The sequence below is a fragment of the Amphibalanus amphitrite genome, unplaced genomic scaffold, assembly GCF_019059575.1.
Source record: "Amphibalanus amphitrite isolate SeventyFive unplaced genomic scaffold, NRLGWU_Aamphi_draft 001699F_arrow, whole genome shotgun sequence".
Lineage (NCBI taxonomy): Eukaryota > Metazoa > Arthropoda > Thecostraca > Balanomorpha > Balanidae > Amphibalanus > Amphibalanus amphitrite.
The window spans coordinates 17,994-38,944 of NW_024883192.1; the positions used below are offsets into that span (position 1 = coordinate 17,994).

At 53.9% G+C, this 20,951-nt stretch overlaps 1 protein-coding gene across 1 annotated transcript in view; it reads left to right on the forward strand.

The window, feature by feature from the left end:
• Nucleotides 1-20,323, forward strand: part of LOC122374713 (homeobox protein araucan-like) — a gene marked incomplete at its 5' end in the record, with an annotated part of 30,566 nt that extends 10,243 nt beyond the window's left edge. Inside the window, 2 exons of the mRNA XM_043353633.1 lie at nucleotides 16,129-16,243; nucleotides 18,810-20,323. Of these exons, the coding sequence (XP_043209568.1) occupies nucleotides 16,129-16,177 (49 nt within the window). The remainder of the gene's footprint in view (nucleotides 1-16,128; nucleotides 16,244-18,809) is intronic.
• Nucleotides 20,324-20,951: the final 628 nt, after the last annotated feature.

Consider the following 20,951-nt stretch of genomic DNA (forward strand, 5'->3'; position numbering starts at 1 on the left):
AAAATTTGAAAGCCGGGTTGGGTAACTAAAGTCCGTCCGTGATACTAATGACCGCATCTCGCACCAGCCATAGTTCAGGGTTTCCGGGCCAACCCGGCGACCTAAAAAAAGGTTAGCTCTCGTCGGCTAACTACAAAGACGACACGCGTCTTCCACGCACGCAGGTCCACTCGGGGATATCCTGCACTCAACACACATCGTCGACTACCAGCACATAGGCGTCCAAAGCCCTATCTATCCGTGGCTGGTAGTTAAGCTGTCGTCACAGACCTATTCGAAAGGACCAGAGCATGGCCGGAGCTACTCGACTGACTGCGGGTGGCCAGCACCGTCTGACTGCGATCACCCGACTCGAATGCTCGGTATCTAATGTTCACCCCCGTCTTGCGGCATTATACGTTCCTTCGCGGGGCATTACTCTTCCGGCGGCATACGATTCCCTCGCTAAGACGCCCGGGGTCCTAACCACCTCCGAAACTATCTATGTCGCTCTTCAAATGACGTCCCGCGCCGACCACTTGAGGGACCGATAGCGGGCCTACCTATCTTTTTGAAACCGGGCTGGGTAACTAAGGTCCATCCGTGATACTGATGACCGCATCTCGCTCCAGTCATAGTTCAGGGCTTCCGGGCCAGCCCGGCAGCCTAAAATCTGCCCAGCCTCCGAGGCTGTTAATCCGAGACGGAACACCGTCATCTCGCGGCGGCCCACCCGCCGATACACATCCCAGGCGACAGCCCACGTGACCTTAATTATCACCCAGGCCTACCCTGGGCCGGAACAATCGGGCCACTGGTCCCGTGTCCCGCTAGCCAGAGGTTAGACAGACTACAGCCCGTCGTCCCCTCCGAGCCAGGACACGAGGCTGACCGGGTAACATTTCTTGAAACCCTCCTCGGCGGTCTGTGCCCGACTCGCCTTCATCCTCACGTTTAATTTCGCGACTTATTGCACGCATCCAGGGCTTACTCAATCGAGGCCTAATATCTAGTGGTGTCTGTCCGAGTTTAGCGCCATTCGGGAAACCCGATTTTTCTATTTGTACAGTCCGCGTCTCTACTCGCGTCTCATCTCCCTCCTAACCCATGGCCGCGTCGGTGGATTCTCCACGCACAGGGGCGTGACGTGCATCATCTATCTCCCCGGTTCCATCCCTTGCAGTGTCCATGTAGAATAAAATTACATATATTTCGTGTGCAACAAGGTCTAGTGTGTTGCTTGTGTGCGGACCGTTGGTAAATTGATTAGTGGAGTGCCAGGAAATCCGCTGGCGAGGGCATTTGGGAGTCAACCGGAGGAGCTCCAGTATCGGTTGGGCTAGGGAGGTCCTGTATGTGTTGTGTATAATCGCTATCGTTTGGACCGTGGGATAATTCGGGGAGGATGGAGTGCCAGGAAATCCACTGGCAAGGGCACTTAGGAGTCAACCGGAGAAGCTCCAGTATCGGTTAGGTCAGGGAGGTCCTGTGTGTATTGTGTGTAATCGCTATTATTTGGACCGTGGGATAATTTGGGGAGGATGGAGTGCCAGGAAATCCACTGGCAAGGGCACTTAGGAGTCAACCGGAGAAGCTCCAGTATCGGCTAGGCTAGGGAGGTCCGGTGTGTGTTGTGTGTAATCGCTATTGTTGGACCGTGGGATAATTTGGGGAGGATGGAGTGCCAGGAAATCCACTGGCAAGGGCACTTAGGAGTCAACCGGAGAAGCTCCAGTATCGGTTAGGCTAGGGAGGTCCTGTGTATGTTGTGTGCTCCCCGTATAATCCCTGTGTGCACTGTGTAAAATCAAACAGATAAAGAAAACTGATCGTTGTAAATTGCTCTGGCCAGACACCTTGGAAATGACCTCTTTCCCGACTGTGGGTTGGCATATGGCCTTTTATGCTCCATCCTCCGATCCCTGCCCTTCAGCACTATACTCACACTCGTATTTCAATATTTACAAGTCCCATTTATTTACATACTCCGACGCAACACCTTAACCCGCGCGGGGCTGGGGGGGGGTAAATTTTACCCCCCCTCGCGAATTTTTGCGATATCTCAAAAACGGCGGCGCGCAGCGCCGCCAAACTTTCAGTACCTTTTCTTACATCAATTTGACACCTTCCCTGAAAATTTGAGCGAAATCCGTCGGAAAATTTTTGAGAAATTGACGTTTTAGTGACGTCATGTTCGCCATTTTCGCCTCAAAAACGGCAAAAGTTCAAACGCCGCTAACATCTTCATTTTTAAAGGAATCAAGACGTAACAAAAAAGGTTATACGTAATTTTACTTTGTCTATCAAATGGCTATCTCGGTTTTTTGAAAATTTTGGATTTTGGCCTAAATTTTTTCAAAAAACTGATTTTTTTGGGAAAATCATTATAAAATCCAAAATTTTGAGTCTATCGAAAAAACCGGAATATATGTCAGAGAAGTGGTCTATATGCACCTACATACCAAATTTTAGAAGAATCGGTTCAAAAATGTGGGAGTTATTCAAAATTGTATGACGTCACGACACACACAATTTTTGAAAAATGACTTTTTTGGACGTTCTAGACCTCGTACGGAAACAAAAATAGCACCATTCGATTCGCCGTGAAAACCTGCATCAGATAGACACCTTTTTAGGCCTTAACAACCAACTTCAAAATTTGACCTCACTTGACCTGACCTTGACCTGACCTCGACCTGAAATTCATCCAGAGGTGGTCCATATCACTTATTGAGTGTGCCTATTGAATTCTATGAGTAAAATGACCCATAAAACATGTGTCGCACATGCCCTTTTCTATATTTTGTTTTTTGGTGACCTGACCTGACCTGACCTGACCTTGACCTTGACCTCTGAATGATATTGTATGCAACTAATATTGTCTTGGTAGCCTAAAAACACGTTTTGGGCGATCAGTCTCAGTCCATGACTCCATTCTTCGGCAACTACGGTGCAAGGCCGATACTGTAGAAACTTGCAATTTGTACCCTTGACCTGACCTTGACCTTGACCTCAAACTTTAAATTAAGTACATGTTTTTAGTAGTTCGTGATGAGAGCTTTCGATTGGCGTTTGAATTTTCCAAATCGGACCATTAGTTCGGGAGATAACAGGGGGGGTAAAATTTACCCCCCCCCCAGCCCCGCGCGTTCGGCTGGAGACCCCAGCCCCGCGCGGGTTAAATTCCCTTACACGTCAAATTTAAAGGAAACATTCTGGGCCCAGGCCGCCCATCAACTGAGCCCCACAAGCCGCGCGGTGCGGTACACAGTCGCCCGTCCCTTTCCAGACTCCCCACGGTGTATAATCCCCTCCGTCCGCCTTAGTCACCACGGGGCGCCGGACGAGGGTCCACGTCGGCACGCGTCTCGCGCCACGCGCACAGTTACATAGTTTACCGAAATCGAATTGTGAACTTAAGCTACCTAGACTGAAAGTCCCAAGAATAAATTGAACTACCTAAACTGAATGGCCTAAAATATTGCAGACGACACCTAAAAAGGGGAATATAATGTGGCTCACATAGCAGTAACGGGGGGGGGAGTTACTTGAAGGATTTTAGGGACTAGGTGCGCACCCGTGTTCACCGCGTGACCTTACTTGAGATGGAGTCGCTGACATGATGGTCGTGACCGTCCAGCGCCCGGCCAGGCGGCCGGAGCCGCCGCCGGCGCCGTGATGCCAGCCGCTGGTGTCTCGTGGGCCGTCCGCGATGTCAGACGAGGGACGTGGGCCGAGAGAGTGCCACCGGCGCGGGATGCGTCGTCCGAGAGAGCGAGGACCAGAGAGCGCCGAATGCGTCGTCCGAGAGAGAGCCAGAGAGCGCGGAATGCGTCGTCCGAGAGAGCTTTTCAGTTCCGTTTCATCAACTTATACTTCTGATGACGTCATACTTCAGAGGGCCGGGCAGCATCACCTTGTCCAATCTCCGTCCTCCATTCTCAGAAGCTGCACTCGGCTCCGCCCTCGAAAGTTCGTGATTTGCTGACCAAGTTCGGTTCCCCTCCGGCCATGGCAGTCGCACCCTTTCACGCAGCGACCGGGTGGAATTCGCCGCCGGCGCTCACGGCGCCTGAGGCGCCAGGTGGCGGGCCTGGCCCTCTGCTCCCCTTGTTTTGAAGTCAGGTCCGGCCAGATGTCCTAGATTTTGTCGTTGGCGACCGAGTTCCATTTCATCCTGTTTTCGTACAAACCGGGTCGGTTCCCGCTCCCCTTTCTTGTTTTGGTTCAAACCAGGCCGGTCTGCACTCCCCTCTCCTTGTTCTTCTCTTCTGGCGGGGTGCCGAGCGTGGGACATTGTCTTGTTTTCCAAAGGTTAAACTGATAAATGGTTCGAGACGGGCCGAATGGCGCGTTTCGGTATGCTATTTGTCGAATTCAAATCCGGGTTCTCATGAAGCGGGGTGGTCATCTATAGAGGACCCCTGTTTGTCAGAGCCGACTGCGCCGTCTGTGTGGACGCCAGCTGGGACGGAGAGAGGGTATCACAGCCGATTTAGCCGGCTGACCGTGTCTGTGCGGCGCTCGCAGATGGCCGTGTTTCAGCTTGTGGCACAGCTTGCAGTTCAGCATGAAAGATGAAAAAAATGTAACGCATCTGCGTTACAGGTGCCACCCACCATCATCTAGGAGCGCGACGCTATCGATTGGAGGGGCGCCAATACTGGACAAAGGGGCGCCACCGGCCCACCATATCGTCTAGGAGGGCGCCACTATCACCAGAGGAGCGCTTATACTGGACAGAGGGGCTTCGCCATCAACTAGAAGCGCGCCGCTATCGACTGGAGGAGCGCCAACACTGGACAGAGGGGCGCCAGTCACTGAGGGCGCCGGGGACGATGAGCCAAAGGGACAGGGCATGCACGGAATGTCCTGTATGTGCGTACGCCACTGGTCGTCACCTTCCAGAATAAACAAACTCGGTAAAAATAAGTTCCACGAATCCCCACGCACGGACTCCAAGGGGCCGTGATGGATCCAAGGAGGCCCTCTGTTCATACTTGTCAGTCGAAGCCCCTGAGACTGATGGCCTGAGAGGCCCTAGTGGATCTGAGGAGGCCCCAATATCCACACTGGTCTGGGGAGGCCCCTGACACTGGCGGTCTGGGAGGCCCCTCTATCCACACTAGTCAGAGGTCTGAGACTGGTGGTCTGGGAGGCCCCTCCATCCACACTAGTCAGAATAGGCCCCTGACACTGGCGGTCTAGCCGAGGCCCCCTACCCTCACTAGTCAGAGGAGGCCCCTCTATCCTCAATAGTCAGAAGAGGCCCCTGAGACTGATGGTCTGGGAGGCCTATCCATCTACACTGTAGTCAGAGGAGGCCCCTGAGACTGATGACCTGAGAGGCCCTTATAATCACACCAGGCAGAAGAGGCCCATGAGACTGATGGACTGAGAGGCCCTTCTATTCATACTGGCCACAGGAGACCCCCAAAACTTTCGGTCTGGGAGGTCCCGCAATCCGGCACCAGTCAGAAGAGTCCCCTGAGACTGATGGCCTGGGAAGCCCTTATATTCACACTAGGCAGAGGAGGCCCCTGAGACTGATGGTATGAGAGGCCCTCATATTCACACCAGTCAGAAGAGGCCCCCGAGGCTGATGGCTGTGAGGCCCTTCTGTTCATATAACTGGCCACTGGAGGCCCCTGAAACCGGTGGTCTGGGAGGGCCCTCTATCCAAACTAGTCAGAAGAGGCCCCTGAGACCGATGGTCTGAGAGGCTCTTATATTCATACTGGCCGCAAGAGGCCCCTGAGACTGATAGTCAGAGAGGTCCACTCCTAATGAATCTGAGGGGGCCCTCTATCCACAATCCACATTTACACTTTTCTTGGGAGGCCCCCGAGACTGATGGTCTGGGAGGCCCTTTTATTTATACTGTCCACAGGAGCCCCCTGAGATTAATGGTCTGAGAGACTCTTCTATTTATACTAACCAGAAGAGGCCCCTAGGATTGATGGTCTAACAGGCCCTTCTATTCATACAAGCCAGAGGAGGCCCATGAGACTGATTGTCTGAGAGGCCCTTCTATTCAAACTAGGCAGATGAGGCCCCTGAGAATGATAGTCCGAAGAGCCATGCGGCGGCAACTGGCCGTGGCCATATTTCGGCTCGGTAGGGCCCCACAGAGCTCATGAGAGCACCTCAAGGGCTCCTAAGTAGACACGCTTATCCCCATAAGGGTGCCACGCGTGCTTCTGAAGGCTCCTTGTAGGCATCTAAGGGCCCTTTCCGGCCTCTAACGCCTCCACCCGCCTGTGATGGCTCCACACCAGTGTTTATGAGCGCCACACAGCGGCGCCTTTGAGGGTCATACTAGTGTCTCTTAGGGCCCTATATCGGTGGCTCTGGGGGCCCCACACCGGCGCCTCTGTGGGCCACCACACCTGTGCATCTCAAGGCTCTATAGATACTTACATCTGAATGACCCACACCGACACCTCTGAGGGCCCCACACCAGTATCTCGGAGCTCTGAAGGTCCCACACCGGTGACTCTGAGGACTCACCGGCTCCTGAGAGCACCATGTTGATGTCTAACGGCTCCACAAGGTCACTGAAGGCACCACACAAACTCTCACTGAGCTCTAATGTCCATGTACCGGCCTCGCCAGCGCATTCATAGCTCCACACCAGCAATTGTAAGGGCTTCACACTGAAGTATCTGAGGGTTCCACACCGGTGTCTCTAAGGGCCACATACCGGCATCTCTGAGGGCCCCATACCGGCGTCTCCGAGGGTCCACATCTGGCGGGCACTCATCAGCGACTGAAGGTCCCTCACTGTCGACTCCGAGAGCCCCATCTGCGTCTGGGAGCAACATGCCGTCTCTAAGAACCACGGCGGCTCCTCCGTCGAAAGATGGGCGTCTGCATGCCAAAGGGGAGCGGTTCTGAGACAGTAGGGCACCTACGTGCAATAGAGGGGCGCCTATGAAGCCCATAGGGGTGCCTCAATGCGAAAGAGGGGTGCCTCTGAGGCCTACTATATGGGCGTCCACATGCAATAGAGGTCTGCAGACTGCAATTGATCAATGCCATGGGGGTGCATTCATAAGAAACAGGGGCACCGGCGTGGCAAAGAGAGGCGCCTTCAAGTGTCCATAACAGGTTGTATATGCGACAACCTGGACTGTGGGTGTGGGACATATAGGGATGTCTCTGATGACTATACATAGGGCGCTTATATGCCAAAGAGGGCGCCTATGAAGCTAATGGGGGCACCTGGGAAACGAGGAAGACATTTGTGTAAGGGTTTTCAGGGGTCATGCGCCGTTTGCGGCAAATAGATTCTAAAAAAAATCGGAGGGGAAATAAGTTTTAAAAATGGTGCGGACTTTCCGCACTGTTCGCTTAAAGGTAGTGTGCCAGCTTTCTTGGACCGTATGGAGTTAATGGCCCAGATAAGGAGAACCGGATTTTTAGAACTTATCCATACCTTCAAAACTCATGGAAACGTCTTAAATTCTTCAAATTTTGAGTACCCCAGTGCGAAATTCGCCCCGACGGGTTGTCGGTCGTACCCCAACCACATTTCACACCACTATGAACAATAAATGCACACACTGAAATCGCTATTACCGATATGCTCATCCAATCAAATTTCGATAAACCCGTTCATCATCATCTCCTGCGGTTTCGAACACGCCTGTTAGGTGGCTTCTGATGCTCGTCGAGGTCGGAATTTCCAAATACGCGTGGTGCGTCGGGCCGCGCGCTCTGACTTCGGCCAAGAAAAATGCGTCAGCTGATCATTGTCATTTCTGCCACTTGCGTGTGGTGAAATGGGGTCATAACTTATAAGACGGCTTTTTCATATCAATTATTTTACATAAAATCATATTTCAAACCATAAATAATGTTCGACAGCCAAATAAAAGAAACAATACCAATACGGGCTTACAGTTTAAGGCTCGACATTGTGTTGTCTACGATTAGACAGCTGATAACTCATTCCCGTACGTCGTATGGTCGTAACACTTTAATGACCTTTGCTTATTGTCACAAGTGCGCCGCATTCGCGATTGTTGCCCGACGCCTGTTTGCAGGTGAGCCCACTACAGTTGTTATACATATCTAAAAACCGAAAAACTTTTAGGCGAAAAAGGCACTATTCCAGGCCCATTTTTGATTTTTTTTTTGCGATATTAGGTAAAAAAGAAGCTTCTTATCCTAGGAAAAATAAAATGGGAAATCTTTCAAAGGTGGCACACTACCTTTAAGCGGTTACGCCCTGGGTACATCTGCCCGATCTCTGAAGCTAGATTTGGAGGTCATACTTGAAAGCAGCCATCAGGACGATGCAAAGTTGGAGGCCCCTGAAAATAGGAGGCCCCCTGGAAAAGGAGGCCCCTTGACAGGGTGGCCCACCCACTTTTCATGACGTTCCTACGCCCGTGGTGTAATGCAAAATATTATCTCTGTAATGAAAAGAATTGATTCATTGTTGAATTTTATCTAACTTAACAATCGGACATTGTAGGTTTGACAACTTTTTGCCCCACCAACTTTCCTGGAAAAGCTCCACCCATGGTGTCCTTGCATGTCTGGTGCTTTGTTGCATATCTCGCCTCAGTGTCTGGTGGGCCCCCTGCTGTCAATGCCAATTAATTTGTGCCAAATGTCGGCTGTGATGTGATGTGATGTGACCCGTGATGTGCGGTACCCTCTTCTTGGTCTACGTCTGGACCTTCTGGGCCTTGTATGCGCAGTAGCATGTTCATACGTAGTATCAGCATATAGTCCCATGTCAACCTGGAGTCTGTGTCCACCACCTTGTGTCCGTGTCTGTGCCCACGCGATGTCCGCTCCACTCCTCGCGCTGTTTGCGGTGTCCGTGTCCGCGTGGCGTCCATGTCCGTGTCCGTGTCCGATCCACCCGCTGCGGCCGTGCTGTGTCCGTGTCCGTGCCGTGTCCGATGCTGTGTCCGTGCTGTGGCAGCGTCCTTCCCCGCTGCTTGCGGCGCCCGTGCCCGTGCTATGTCCGTGTCCTTACCCGCTGTTTGCGGCGCCCGTGTCCGTGCTGTGTCCGTGTCCTTGCCCGCTGTTTGCGGCGCCCGTGTCCGTGCTGTGTCCGTGTCCTTGCCCGCTGTTTGCGGCGCCCGTGTCCGTGCCGTGTCCGCTGCTGTGTCCGCGCCGTGTCCTTGTCCCTGCCCGCTGCTTGCGGCGCCCGTGTCCGTGCCGTGTCCGCTGCTGTGTCCGCGCCGGTATCCGTGTCCTTGCCCGCTGCTTGCGGCGCCCGGGGACGCAGTGGCGCCGGCTATCTGTCGATCGTCAGCGGTCGTGTGGCGCCGGCTGGAATCCGGCCCGGCGGCCGGCAGCCCGGTGGCCCGAGTGGCCTCTCCGAGTGGTCGCCGGTTCTGACTGATGGACACTCGTCCCGGAGATGAAGGGAGCTTGATTGCCGGGGCGTGACGTAGGTCAGCGGAGCGCGCACTTTTCAGTCATGTGTGAGGATGCATGATGCTGCTTGTGACTTATGACTTATGAGTTCTGCAGTCTGTACACCTGCAGGAGTTTCGCTAGAATTTGGGACGATATGTAATGATCTTCAGTGGGTTGTCACCTTTCTTCAAAGTAGGTTGTGGATGGATTTTCAGGGAATAGAACAGGGTGCCTCCCTACAAACGATACGAAGCCAAGTGGGACTATGAAAAAAGTCCATCAACGACTACCGACATGTCAACCAAAACAGGTCTGACGCAGTCGTGCGTACAGCTGGGCCACTACGTAAACAGCCTGACCGGGAACAATTGGATCAATATGTCGCCGGCGCCAGTCGGCACTCTCCTGTTGTAACTACCAAGCCCTCTGGGGACCTGGGGACCTCTAAGGGACCGAGAAGCAGCTCGCGGCGTCTGTTATCGCCCGTCTTCGTAACGGCGCCATTAGACTCTGAGGGGAGTCGCACCGTCCTCGACCCAGGAGAGCAGCGCTATCGCAGCGCTCTTCGCTGGCGGCAGTCTCGCCACTCAGTTCTGGACTGATTTGGAGGAAACTGAAGAATGCAGACAGGTGGACGCGATTGGGCGAGCCCGTCAAATCCTCCCCAGTAGCCCGCAGGCCAGGGAACCTGAGGTCCAGACCGATATTGTCCAGAGCACCCAACCAATGTGGGTGGAACCGCAGACCCGCCTGGCCGAATGCTGGAACCTGGGCCCGCCCATCCGATGGGAGCGCCGTGGTCGGCTCGGCACCCGCACCTGCCCTGTCGAGTTGCATGTTCAGTCCCTTCGTGGACGACTCGGTACGTAATTATCTACTGCCGTTTGGAGGCGTTCTCAGAAAAAGGTGCGCTTATCGCCGTCGTGGCGCATCCAAACACGGCCGAATGTTGGTGGTACTTTGTCTACATTGCCTAACTTTTATGCTTGAAATATCTTGTAAATCACTTTTACTTCGCGTACAGTCAACATAGCCCCGCGTTCCACCAGCACGCGATGGCCACTCAGAGCGAATAGAAGCGGTGGGGACCCGGTGGGGATCCTGATTCTTCCCGTTCTTTTGACGAGAAAAGCGTGAGACACGTCTTCACTATGTGACCTATCCGTAAGCTAAGATACTCATTTCTCCTTTTTCACGCTAATAGTATTGGATTTGATGATAAGATTTAGCTTCTATGCAGCTAAGCATTGCACATACGAGTATGACACCTGTAAACAGGTTTATGGCTATCGTCGTAACAATTGCATTTTGTTCAAGGGTCCAGAAAAGTGTTGACAGGAATCTGTTAGCTGTCATGCTTCTCAGTTTACATTCACGGTTTTATCGCACTGATGGCCGACTGCTGCGAGTTACTGGGAAAATAATAGGAATGTGGGAAAGTACAGAGATTGCACTGGGCAGCAGGTACTAGTTTGACACAAGAAGAAGTTAGTTATTGTGACCTGCCATCCGTTCATCCATGGTAGCTGACGTAGCTGACTCAATATTGAAAGACCCCTTGGTCCCGGCCAAGCTGGACAGCTTACGAAGAGCAACCGTGGTACTCGTTTTTATAGAAAGGAGGAAATTGGAACCTATCGGGCAACTAAGAGGTAGTAAAGTAATATTGAGTAGGAGCACTGCAGGGCCGCGAGAGGATAGGATCTGCAAGGGTCACTGGGCTGAAGTGGCTGAAGGCCATGGTGCGAGGCTGAGCTTCACTGAGCTTCACTGAGCTTCGCTGACGGTCCGGGGAGTTCACTGCAAAGGAGTTCACTCCACTTCACTCGCAGTCAATAGAAAAATCAAATGTCTCATGGTCAGGAAGTGGTATGACTCAGACTAGGCAACAGGCGCCTTCCTGCATCAAACAGACCCGCAGCCTGACACATGGCTGACGGCGGTGCTACCAGGACATCCTTCCGGCGTCGGGCGGTCAGTGGTCACCCTTCCGCGTCAGATAGGGCTGTGATTCCCTCACTCGACCTCTCTGATAGCCGGTTCTCCCCAGTTCTCCGCCCTCTGCGGCTCGATAGGGTAAATGTGCCCTCTCGCTCTCTGCTGCTCCGATAGGAGGGTCTTCCCGATGTTCTGCACAGCACATTCCGCTGAGATGTGGGATCTCCCTCTGAGGCCGGCTGCCGCTTTTAGGTCCTTATCGGACCACGTTGTTCCTGAAACGGTCGCGTGCGGCCGTCCGATATCGCCCCATGGGTCTCCCCCGGCATTGTGTTCCTTGTGACCCACTCTCCACACCACGTGCCGTTTCCGCAAGGCCAACAAAAGTCTACATTTCTCAGACATCAAAATGACTGTCAGTGCCGCAGTGACTATGCAAGGTAGTAGTATTTAGGAATTTAGGATGACTAGTTTCCATTGACATGCGCCTGTAATTGTAAGGAAACGGCTGTAGTGAGGCTTCTTAATGAGCTCTCCCACTGCTGTGCAAATTGTTCGCGTGCTTGCACGCTTTGGTGTGCTCTGTGCAATGTGGAATATGCATTCAGTGGAAGTTTGATGCAACTTTTCGAGATAGCCATCGAACTATATGGGCATTGGACCTCTTACATAATATGGGCGTCTGGTACAAAACCAAACTATTGATGGAAGTCAAAATTTAGGTAGATCATTGTCGTTTTTATTTAGGATGAGATTGCAGATGGCACCAGGCTCCAGGACAGAGAAGAGACCACGAGTCCCGGGTCAACATACGGCACAAAAGACAGGGTTCACTGGTCACGAATCACGAGCATGGCTCACGGGGCGGGTGCCTGGCCCTGCGGACACCACCGTGCCCGTGCCTGCAGACCGATGAACCCGACCGCAGCGCCGACGTCCGCACACCAATCAAACAGGGTCGTATGCTAATACGGCCTGACTGATATTATGCAAATGCGCGCGTCAGTTGCGTCAGGTGTGACCGTCAGCGACGGCCCGGGCTCTCTGCTGGCGCCCGGTCACCGGCGCGGCGGGACGCGATCGGGCGAGATAGACGCGCCACTCGGGCCGTTGATTTACAGTGACCTGGTGACGCGTCCCCGAGTGGGAGGGACACCTAATGATCCGCCCCCGGCTGCTAAGATAGGGTCCGCTGGCTGAGAGCGCTCACTGATGGACTCGTGAGATCGGAGGACGGCAGAGGTGCCGGGTGGAAAGGGAACGGAGCTAATGATAGCGCTGTTGGGGTGTTGGGATCGAGGACACCATTTGCGGGTTGAAAAGGAAAGGAACGTGTTGATGTGCGTCGTTATGATGGGCATTGAACAATGAACATAGAAATGATAAGGCTAGCAGCGATTGGGTACTGAAATGAGGACGACCCAAGAGATTTGTTTGTTTTTGAGTGGGGGTAATTATTGAATACTTAAACTGAAAAGCAATGATTTTTTTTTTTTTGGTGAAATATTTATTTGTGGGTCTGTCCCTTCTAAGACGCGCTCCTGATAATCACACTGTACGCTTCTGGCAGGGTTGGACCCAAGACATTCCATCAAATATATACGTTTGATGGCATTATCGCCGCGCTGGGCAATAAATCACTCTGGGGTGGCGACGATATCGTCTGGGGCACACCAGTGCGGCGGCGGCAGTCCAGTGTTTATACAGGGCGGCCGCAGGGTGTGGGCCGCTTACCGCAGCTGATTAGCGGCCGCAGAGGGGGCCGTTTTTTAGTGGTGAGTCATCGCCGCGCCGGCGGACGGTGGATCTGTGGCCCGTCACGGGGGCAATGGAGCGCTAGTTAGCGCGGGTGGTGTAAATGGGATGCAGTGCTGGTCACTGATGACCAAACACTGGCCACTGACCACTGACTAATGACCTCTGACCGCTGACCGCCGCACTGAGACGAATGAAGCTACTGTGTTGCATGTTGTTGCAATTTTTATCATGATCAGCTGTCGACCTTTGAACCAATGTGGACCTGCCACCTGCCAATATATATGTAGATGGAACCTGTGCTTCTCCGTCAATGATGTGGCTAGTGGCAAATGTCTGCGACCTGCGTTTATGAGTGGCTGAAGCCCGTCTGTTACGCTCCGTATCCTCATGCACCGTATCCTCATGCAATATGGTCCATGCAATACAGGGGCGGTCGCAGACTTGGAGTTTGGGGGGGGCCAACTTGGCAAAGGGGCCCCTGCGCTGACCCGGGGGGGCCCGGTGCTAGCTCAAAGGGGCCCACGGGCGTAGTGCACGGGTACAGAAATCCAGGCCATGACCGGTGAAGCGGGGGGGGGGGTAGGGAGCGGCACCCGAGCGGAGGCTCATTGCGAGCTTTGATGGTGTACCATGTCGAAAAGGTACCGATAAGTGCATTTTGAACTATTGATATTGTCAATAATTCACGCAACTGTGAATGGACTACCGCAAAAGTAAAGGCGGCTTAGGCGGCTAACCTTGCCATTTTCAAAGATCATCGTGCTAAAACTTTTGACAGTGGGTCATGGGTATCTGTTCACTGTTCAATCACATGTGTTCCGTTTCATCTTCTTTCTTTTTTTTACTGGGCACAAATGTAAGTTTTGAAGACCATTACAGTATCAAATGCTTCGAAAGATGGATAGTGGGCAAAATATCCTAAATTTGTCGTGCTGCATGGAAAGTAGTGTTGCTGAGAAAAGGGGGTTTTGTTCTAGATTATTGTGGATGCAGAATACATTGTCTCCACCCACTGCAGAATTGTTGTAGGTGCAACTGCGCCCGCTGCACCCATGGTTCCTACACTTATGGGCCCATCGATAGCGCTTAGGCGATACCTATCGCCTAGAGGCTGCAATGGGGCCCTTAGAGTACGGCGTCAGACCCCCCAGAGGCCGACGTTGGACCCAAGGGTCAGCGAAGGGTCTCAAAGGCCCCAGATAGGACCCCAGAGGCTGATGTGGGCCTTCAGAGGCAAGTGCGTGACCCCCGAAGGTAAGGCTTGAGCCCCCCAGAGAACATAATATGGCCATCAGTGGCCGGTGTAGAGACCTCATAGGCCAGTTTGGGGCCCCTCAGAGGCTAGTGTGGGGCCTGAGGTGTCGGCATGAGGCACTTAAAGACCGTTATTATGGGTCCTCAGAAGCCGGCATCGATCCTTCAGAAGCCAGTACGGGGCCCTCAGAGGCACATAAGGGTCAGTTTGGGTCCCAGAGACAGAAATGGGACCATCAGAGGCCGGTGTGGGACCTTTAGAGGCTGGTTTGGGCCCTTAGGGGCCAGTTTAGGGCCCTCAGAGACCAGTGCAGGGCCTGCAAAGGGCAGTTTGAGACCATCAGAGACCGAATTGGGCACTCAGAGGCTAATGTGGGTCCTTACAGGCCAGCATGGAGCCCTTAGAGGTTAGCGTGGGGCCCTAAAAGACCGACATGGGCCGGCGTTGGACCCCAGAGGCCAGTAGAGGGCCCTCAAAGGCCAACATGGGCCCTCAGAGGCCGATGCGGGCCCTTAGAGGCCGGCATCAGGTCTTCAGAATCCAGTGCGGGGGCCCCTCAGAGGCTAATGTGGGCCCTTACAGGCCAGCATGGGGCCCTCAAAGGTCAGAATGGGACCCTAAAAGACTGGCATTGGCCGGCGTTATACCCCAGAGGCCAGTAGAGGGCCCTCAAAAGTCAAGATGGGCCCTCAGAGGCCGATGCGGGCCCTTAGAGGCCGGCATCGGGTCTTCAGAATTCAGTGCGGGGTCCATAGAGGCTAATGTGTGTCCTTACAGGCCAGCATGGGCCCTCAGAGGTCAGTGTGGGGCCCTAAAAGACCGGCATGGGCCGGCGTTGGACCCCAGAGGCCAGCGGAGGGCACTCAGACGCCGATGCGGGCCCTGAGCGGCCGGCATTGGGTCTTCAAAATCCAGTGCGGGGGGGGGGGCCTCAGAGGCTAATGTGGGTCCTTACAGGCCAGCATGGGCCCTTAGAGGTCAGTTTTGGGCCCTAAAAGGCCGGCAAGGGCCGGCATTGGACCCCAGAGACCAGCGGAGGGCCCTCAAAGGCCAAGATGGGCCCCCAGAGGCCGATGCGGGCTCTTAGAGACCGACATCGGGTCTTCAGAATCCAGTGCGGGGCCCTCAGAGACACTTAAAGGCTGGTCTTGGGACTCGAGAGACAGAAATGAGGCCATCAGAGGCCGGAATGAGGCTCTCAGACGCCAGTTGGGCCCCTGAGACCGGTTTAGGGGCCCTCAAAGGCCAGTGTAGGGCCCTCAGAGGTCAATTTGGGTCCTCAGCGGTCAATGTGGACGCTTGACCGCCACTGAAGGGCCCTCAGAGGTCAGTGCAGGACCCTCAAAGACTGGTATGGGAGCTGTTAATAGCTGGCGTGGGTTTCTCGAGCCTCATGACAATCGAATACGGGCCAGGGCCCTATACGGCCATGGGGGCCCATCGGTTGTTTGGGGGGGGCCAAATGATATGATGGCCCCCCCTGATTTGCCTTTGGGGGGGGCCATGGCCCTGATGGCCCCCCCTGCGACCGCCACTGATGCAATATGTTTATGGTTGTTTCGTACGGATCTCCAGAGGTCTGGTGATTTGTTTCACTTCGTTATGTTTACTTTCTGTTTTACTAACTGATGTTTCTGTTGAAACGGAATTTCATTGGACATTGGATCGATGTTTTTGTCTTTGTCTATCCCTGACTGCTATGGTATGTGCGGGTGCGGATTTGTTCCTGTATCTGATGTTGCTTAAATATCCAGCATCCATGTATGATGGATTTTGCGCTTCGTTGAGTTGACCCCATTGCCCCCTGGTTTCAGCGGCGGTCAGGGCGGAGCCACAAGTTCCGGTTACGTATCACCTGTATGAGCGGTGCTGGTGACCTGTGACCTGACCTGGACCTCACGTCGTTGCTGATACACCCACCGGTCACAGGTAGGTCAACTTAGGTCAACTTTGAAACCGTGCTCCCACTCTGTCCCCGTCCCGTCCTGTCCCAGTCCCGTCCTGTCCCAGTCCCGTCCTGTGCCAGTCCCGTCCTGTCCCAGTCCCGTCCTGTCCCAGTCCCGTCCTGTCCCAGTCCAAGTCCCGTCCTGTCCCAGTCCAAGTCCCGTCCTGTCCCAGTCCTGTATCAGTCCTGTCCCAGTCCTGTCCCGGTACTGTCCCAGTCCTGTCCCAGTCCTGTCCCAGTCCTGTCCCAGTCCTGTCCCAGTCCTGTCCCAGTCCTGTCCCAGTTCTGTCCCAGTCCTGTCCCAGTCCTGTCCCAGTCCTGTCCCAGTCCTGTCCCAGTCCTGTCCCAGCCCTGTCCCAGTCCTGTTACAGTCATGTCCCAGTCCTGTCCCAGTTCCGTCCTGTCCCAGTCCCGTCCTGTCCCAGTCCCGTCCTGTCCCAGTCCCGTCCTGTCCCAGTGCCGTCCTGTCCCAGTCCCGTCCTGTCCCAGTGCCGTCCTGTCCCAGTGCCGTCATGTCCCAGTCCCGTCCTGTCCCAGTCCCGTCCTGTCCCAGTCCCAGTCCCGTCCTGTCCCAGTCCCTTCCTGTCCCAGTCCCGTCCTGTCCTAGTCCTGTCCTAGTCCTGTCCTAGTCCAGTCCCGTCTGGTCCCGTCTGGTCCCGTCTCGTCCCGTCCTGTCCCAGTCTCGTCCTGTCCCAGTCCCGTCCTGTCCCAGTCCCGTCCTGTCCCAGTCCCGTCCTGTCCCAGTCCCGTCCTGTCCCAGTCCCGTCCTGTCCCAGTCCCGTCCTGTCCCAGTCCCGTCCTGTCCCAGTCCCGTCCTGTCCCAGTGCCGTCATGTCCCAGTCCCGTCCTGTCCCAGTCCCGTCCTGTCCCAGTCCCAGTCCCGTCCTGTCCCAGTCCCGTCCTGTCCCAGTCCTGTCCTAGTCCAGTCCCGTCCTGTCCCGTCTCGTCCCGTCCTGTCCCAGTCTCGTCCTGTCCCAGTCCCGTCCTGTCCCAGTCCCGTCCTGTCCCAGTCCCGTCCTGTCCCAGTCCCGTCCTGTCCCAGTCCCGTCCTGTCCCAGTACCGTCCTGTCCCAGTACCGTCCTGTCCCAGTCCCGTCCTGTCCCAGTCCCAGTCCAGTCCTGTCCCAGTCCCGTCTGGTCCCGTCCCGTCCCGTCCCGTCCCGTCTCGTCTGGTCCCGTCCCGTCCCGTCCCGTCCCGTTTCGTCATTCCGGTTTTATTCCGGCACGTGCTGGCACGCCCACGACGAAAAAATCCGCGGCCAATTACTTAGTGGGATTTGGATGCTTGTCTCGGGACCTAAAGCGGAGCCGTCCAGCCATGTCTGACTGTGTTCGTCCCGGCACCCGAAGAGCGCCTTAGAACGTAGCCGTAGCCTAGCCTTTGAAGGGCACAGCCTTTGTGTGTCTCAGCTATGGGAGGGAGGTAGAATATTGGACCAATCTCTCCAAAACAGCACGTCAATGAATGTAGCTGCATTTTACCCAAAAAGTAATACATTTGTCCAGTATTCCTACGGTATTGTAACGCTGCATCCGTCCTTATTGCCACTTTTCGGTGTCATTTTTGGTGTCAGCTCGGTGTCATATATGTGTCGTCTCAGTGTCATATATGTACATATGTATCCCCGTCACCACCCGCTTCCGATATCGTCTCGCTGTCACCACCCGCGCCCGATGACAGCCCGGTGTCATATCTGTGTCACCTCGCTGTCACCATTCACCACCCGCTCTTGTTATCGCCTCGGTGTCACCACCCGTTCGTGGTTCCGGCAGCGGTGTCACCACCCGCGCCCGATGACAGCCCGGTGTCATATCTGTGTCGTCTATGTGTCAGCACCCGCTCCCGATGTCCCCTCGATGTCAGCACCCGCTCGCGGTACCGGCAGCGGCCGCCGGCCGGGTCGCCGGGCCTGCGGACGACCGGTCATTAATCAATGTGGCGCCGTGCGGGTTTTATTGTCGGCCGATGACGCGATAGTCGCTCGTTTGCACGGCAGCCGGGCGCCGGTCGTGTGCGCGCCGCGCGCCGGCACACCGATGGAGATGTTTAGTGTTGCACGCAAGACGGCCGGCGCGAGGGAGGGGACGGGGCGGACGAAGGGGCAGTCAAGGGGACGGGGGCACCCAGGGGACCGTGAAGGGATGACAAGGGGTAACAGTCGGATATAGTCAAGGAAAGGAGAGTGGCCGAGAGACAATCTAGAAAAGATGTTTTGGACAATCTGGTACAGTCAAGGAGAAGAGCCGGCCAAGGGGGAAAGACCAAAGACTGGCAATAGGAGACAGGCAAGAATAAGAACCAAGAAGAAGAAGAAAAAAAAAACAGGCAAAGAGGAGATGATTGGAAACAGACGAGAGATGACTGGGTTACAGAGCCCCGTCATCTGTAGCTGTCAGAGCCCAGAGAACAGCCTGGCAGACGGTGTGGGAATGGCATGACAGACTGGCAGAGAACAACGTGAGAACAAGTGCCCACGCACAAACCTATGCAAAGGGTATTTTTCTTCAGCCATTCGCAGTCGTCTCACGGTATTCTCTTTTCTTTTTCAGATCGTTTGGTGGTGGCGTGATGGGTTACGCCGACTCTCGTTCTCCAAAGTAAATGTATTCGTCGGTTCCGGTCAGGTCAGGTCAGATCAGGTCAATCACTGATCTGAGCGACATGGGGTTGGTATAGCGAGGACAGAGGGGCGGGCTCCTCGGACCTCGCCAAAAGGCGTGTCATCTGTGATATTATATGCCCTGATCTAGCTGAGCGAATCGACAGGGCCTTATGGAGCCTAACTGCGCGGGCTGCACGTGCTTAGATATTTGTTGACATTGTTTTTAGTTCAAAAGAAGTGCACGCGTCAGTGCACGGTGTGAGAGGTGCCGGTGTGGGGCGTGCATTGTGCAAGGTGTGTCCTTGAACAGGGGATTGGAGTCAGCCTGGCGCATTCTGCGGCCTCTCACCGCCGGTCATACACGTCATATATAAACCGCCTGGAGGCCTGCTCGGCGCCTCTATTGCACCACAGTGCCCTGGAGTCCTCTCGTTGTATATGCGATTCTGCATTCGGCATTGCGTACCTGGGTATACAATAGATGTGATGCTCTGTTCATGGACTGTTTTTGAATATAGTGAAATCGCTAGCTGAATATATAACGGTGCTTGTATAGATTACCCCAGCCATGTTAGCAGTGCAGTTGCACGTATATCGTACGGTGAACACTGTGCACAGTCTCACATTTGCTATTGTGGCTGTATGACAGCGAGAGCGGGAAGTGCACGGCTTTGCTAAGACAGCGTGGTTTGTGTTGCGGGACGGGAGGGTATGGCGAGGGTCCCGGGGTGTCCGCCGTCAGTGGGGGAGGGTGAAGGGAGGGGCCCTCGGACAGCCGACTGATCCTCCTGGCCTCGCGCCACCATCACGGTACAGTTGCAATTTGGGTTCAAAGTGCAGGCGAGATCAGGAGCGAGTGACAGGGCCGTGTTTTACTTCAAAAAACTTCTATGAGCGCAATTATATATTTTCCAATGTTCATTGACTCTAATTGAATTTCTCATTAAGTTTCTCATTAATTTTATTTAAAAAATAAAGAAATTGCGCAACATGAAAAGTATAGCATGATTGCTGTAAAACTAGTTTTCTTTGGGTCTTTATTCGTACGCAAAGTTGCCGTAAAAAATTGATAATCACTATCAACTGCGGTTGCGCCTAGATTTACAAAGCTCATACGCTCTGAATGGATATACAAGTTCGCACGCGCAAGTGCAAGTCAGGCTACAAAACAGCCGGGCCGATATGGCATTTACAATTGGTGCACGACCGCTGACATTTATAAACATACTTCAGGCTGTTTTGGTTTAAATGATTGTCGATTCCCCGGCCAATTGAAATGTCTGTGACTCTGTCTCAGACGGAGTTCCAAACACATTGCTTCTGAGTTTGAAGATAGTCCCCCAAATGCTGCTGACACTGTCCGCCTCAAAGTCAAATGGTATTTGTTTTTCTTGGGCGTGTGGTACGTGACTCGAAGTGTGATATTTGTTCGTGTGTTCGGAATACACCGGTCATAATGTCGCAATAGTTTGCGGGTGGACAGAAGAGGGACAGCACAGCTATGGGACAGGCTGTTCGAGGCCTTTAAAGGCGGAGCATTTGAAGGCCCTTTGAACAATAGGCGGCGGAACGGGGAGGGCACCGGGGCAGCGTGCCCCCCTTTGATTTTGACATTTTAAAATTAGCCCTATGGGCGTTGCATGGAAAGAATGGGACGAAAGGTCGGCAGTGCCCCCCCCCCCCCTTAATTGAAGTTGTTCCGCCGCTACTGCCTTTGAAAGGTTTTCTGCTTAAGTCTATCGTTAGATGCAGTATAGGTCCTAACTCCTATATCTGGTCCAACAGATCTGGAAAACCTCATTCAGTTATTTTTTAGCATGATATCGTATAACACACAAAGTAGCAGGCCGTTACCCACTACCCAGGTGTTACCTATCATCGACACAAATGCGTGTTATCGCGTGGGCCACAAGTCTTATCGCGCCGGCAAGGGGAGCCGTCAATGGACAGCTGGGCTGGGGCAGATGCAAACGACAGCAGGCGGGAACGTGTTTGACGCAATTACTGCCAATTACGGCGGATCTTGTCCAATGTAGGTAACGGTGTATATCTGTGAATATATTTTATTGTTTTTTTTATGTAGGTACTA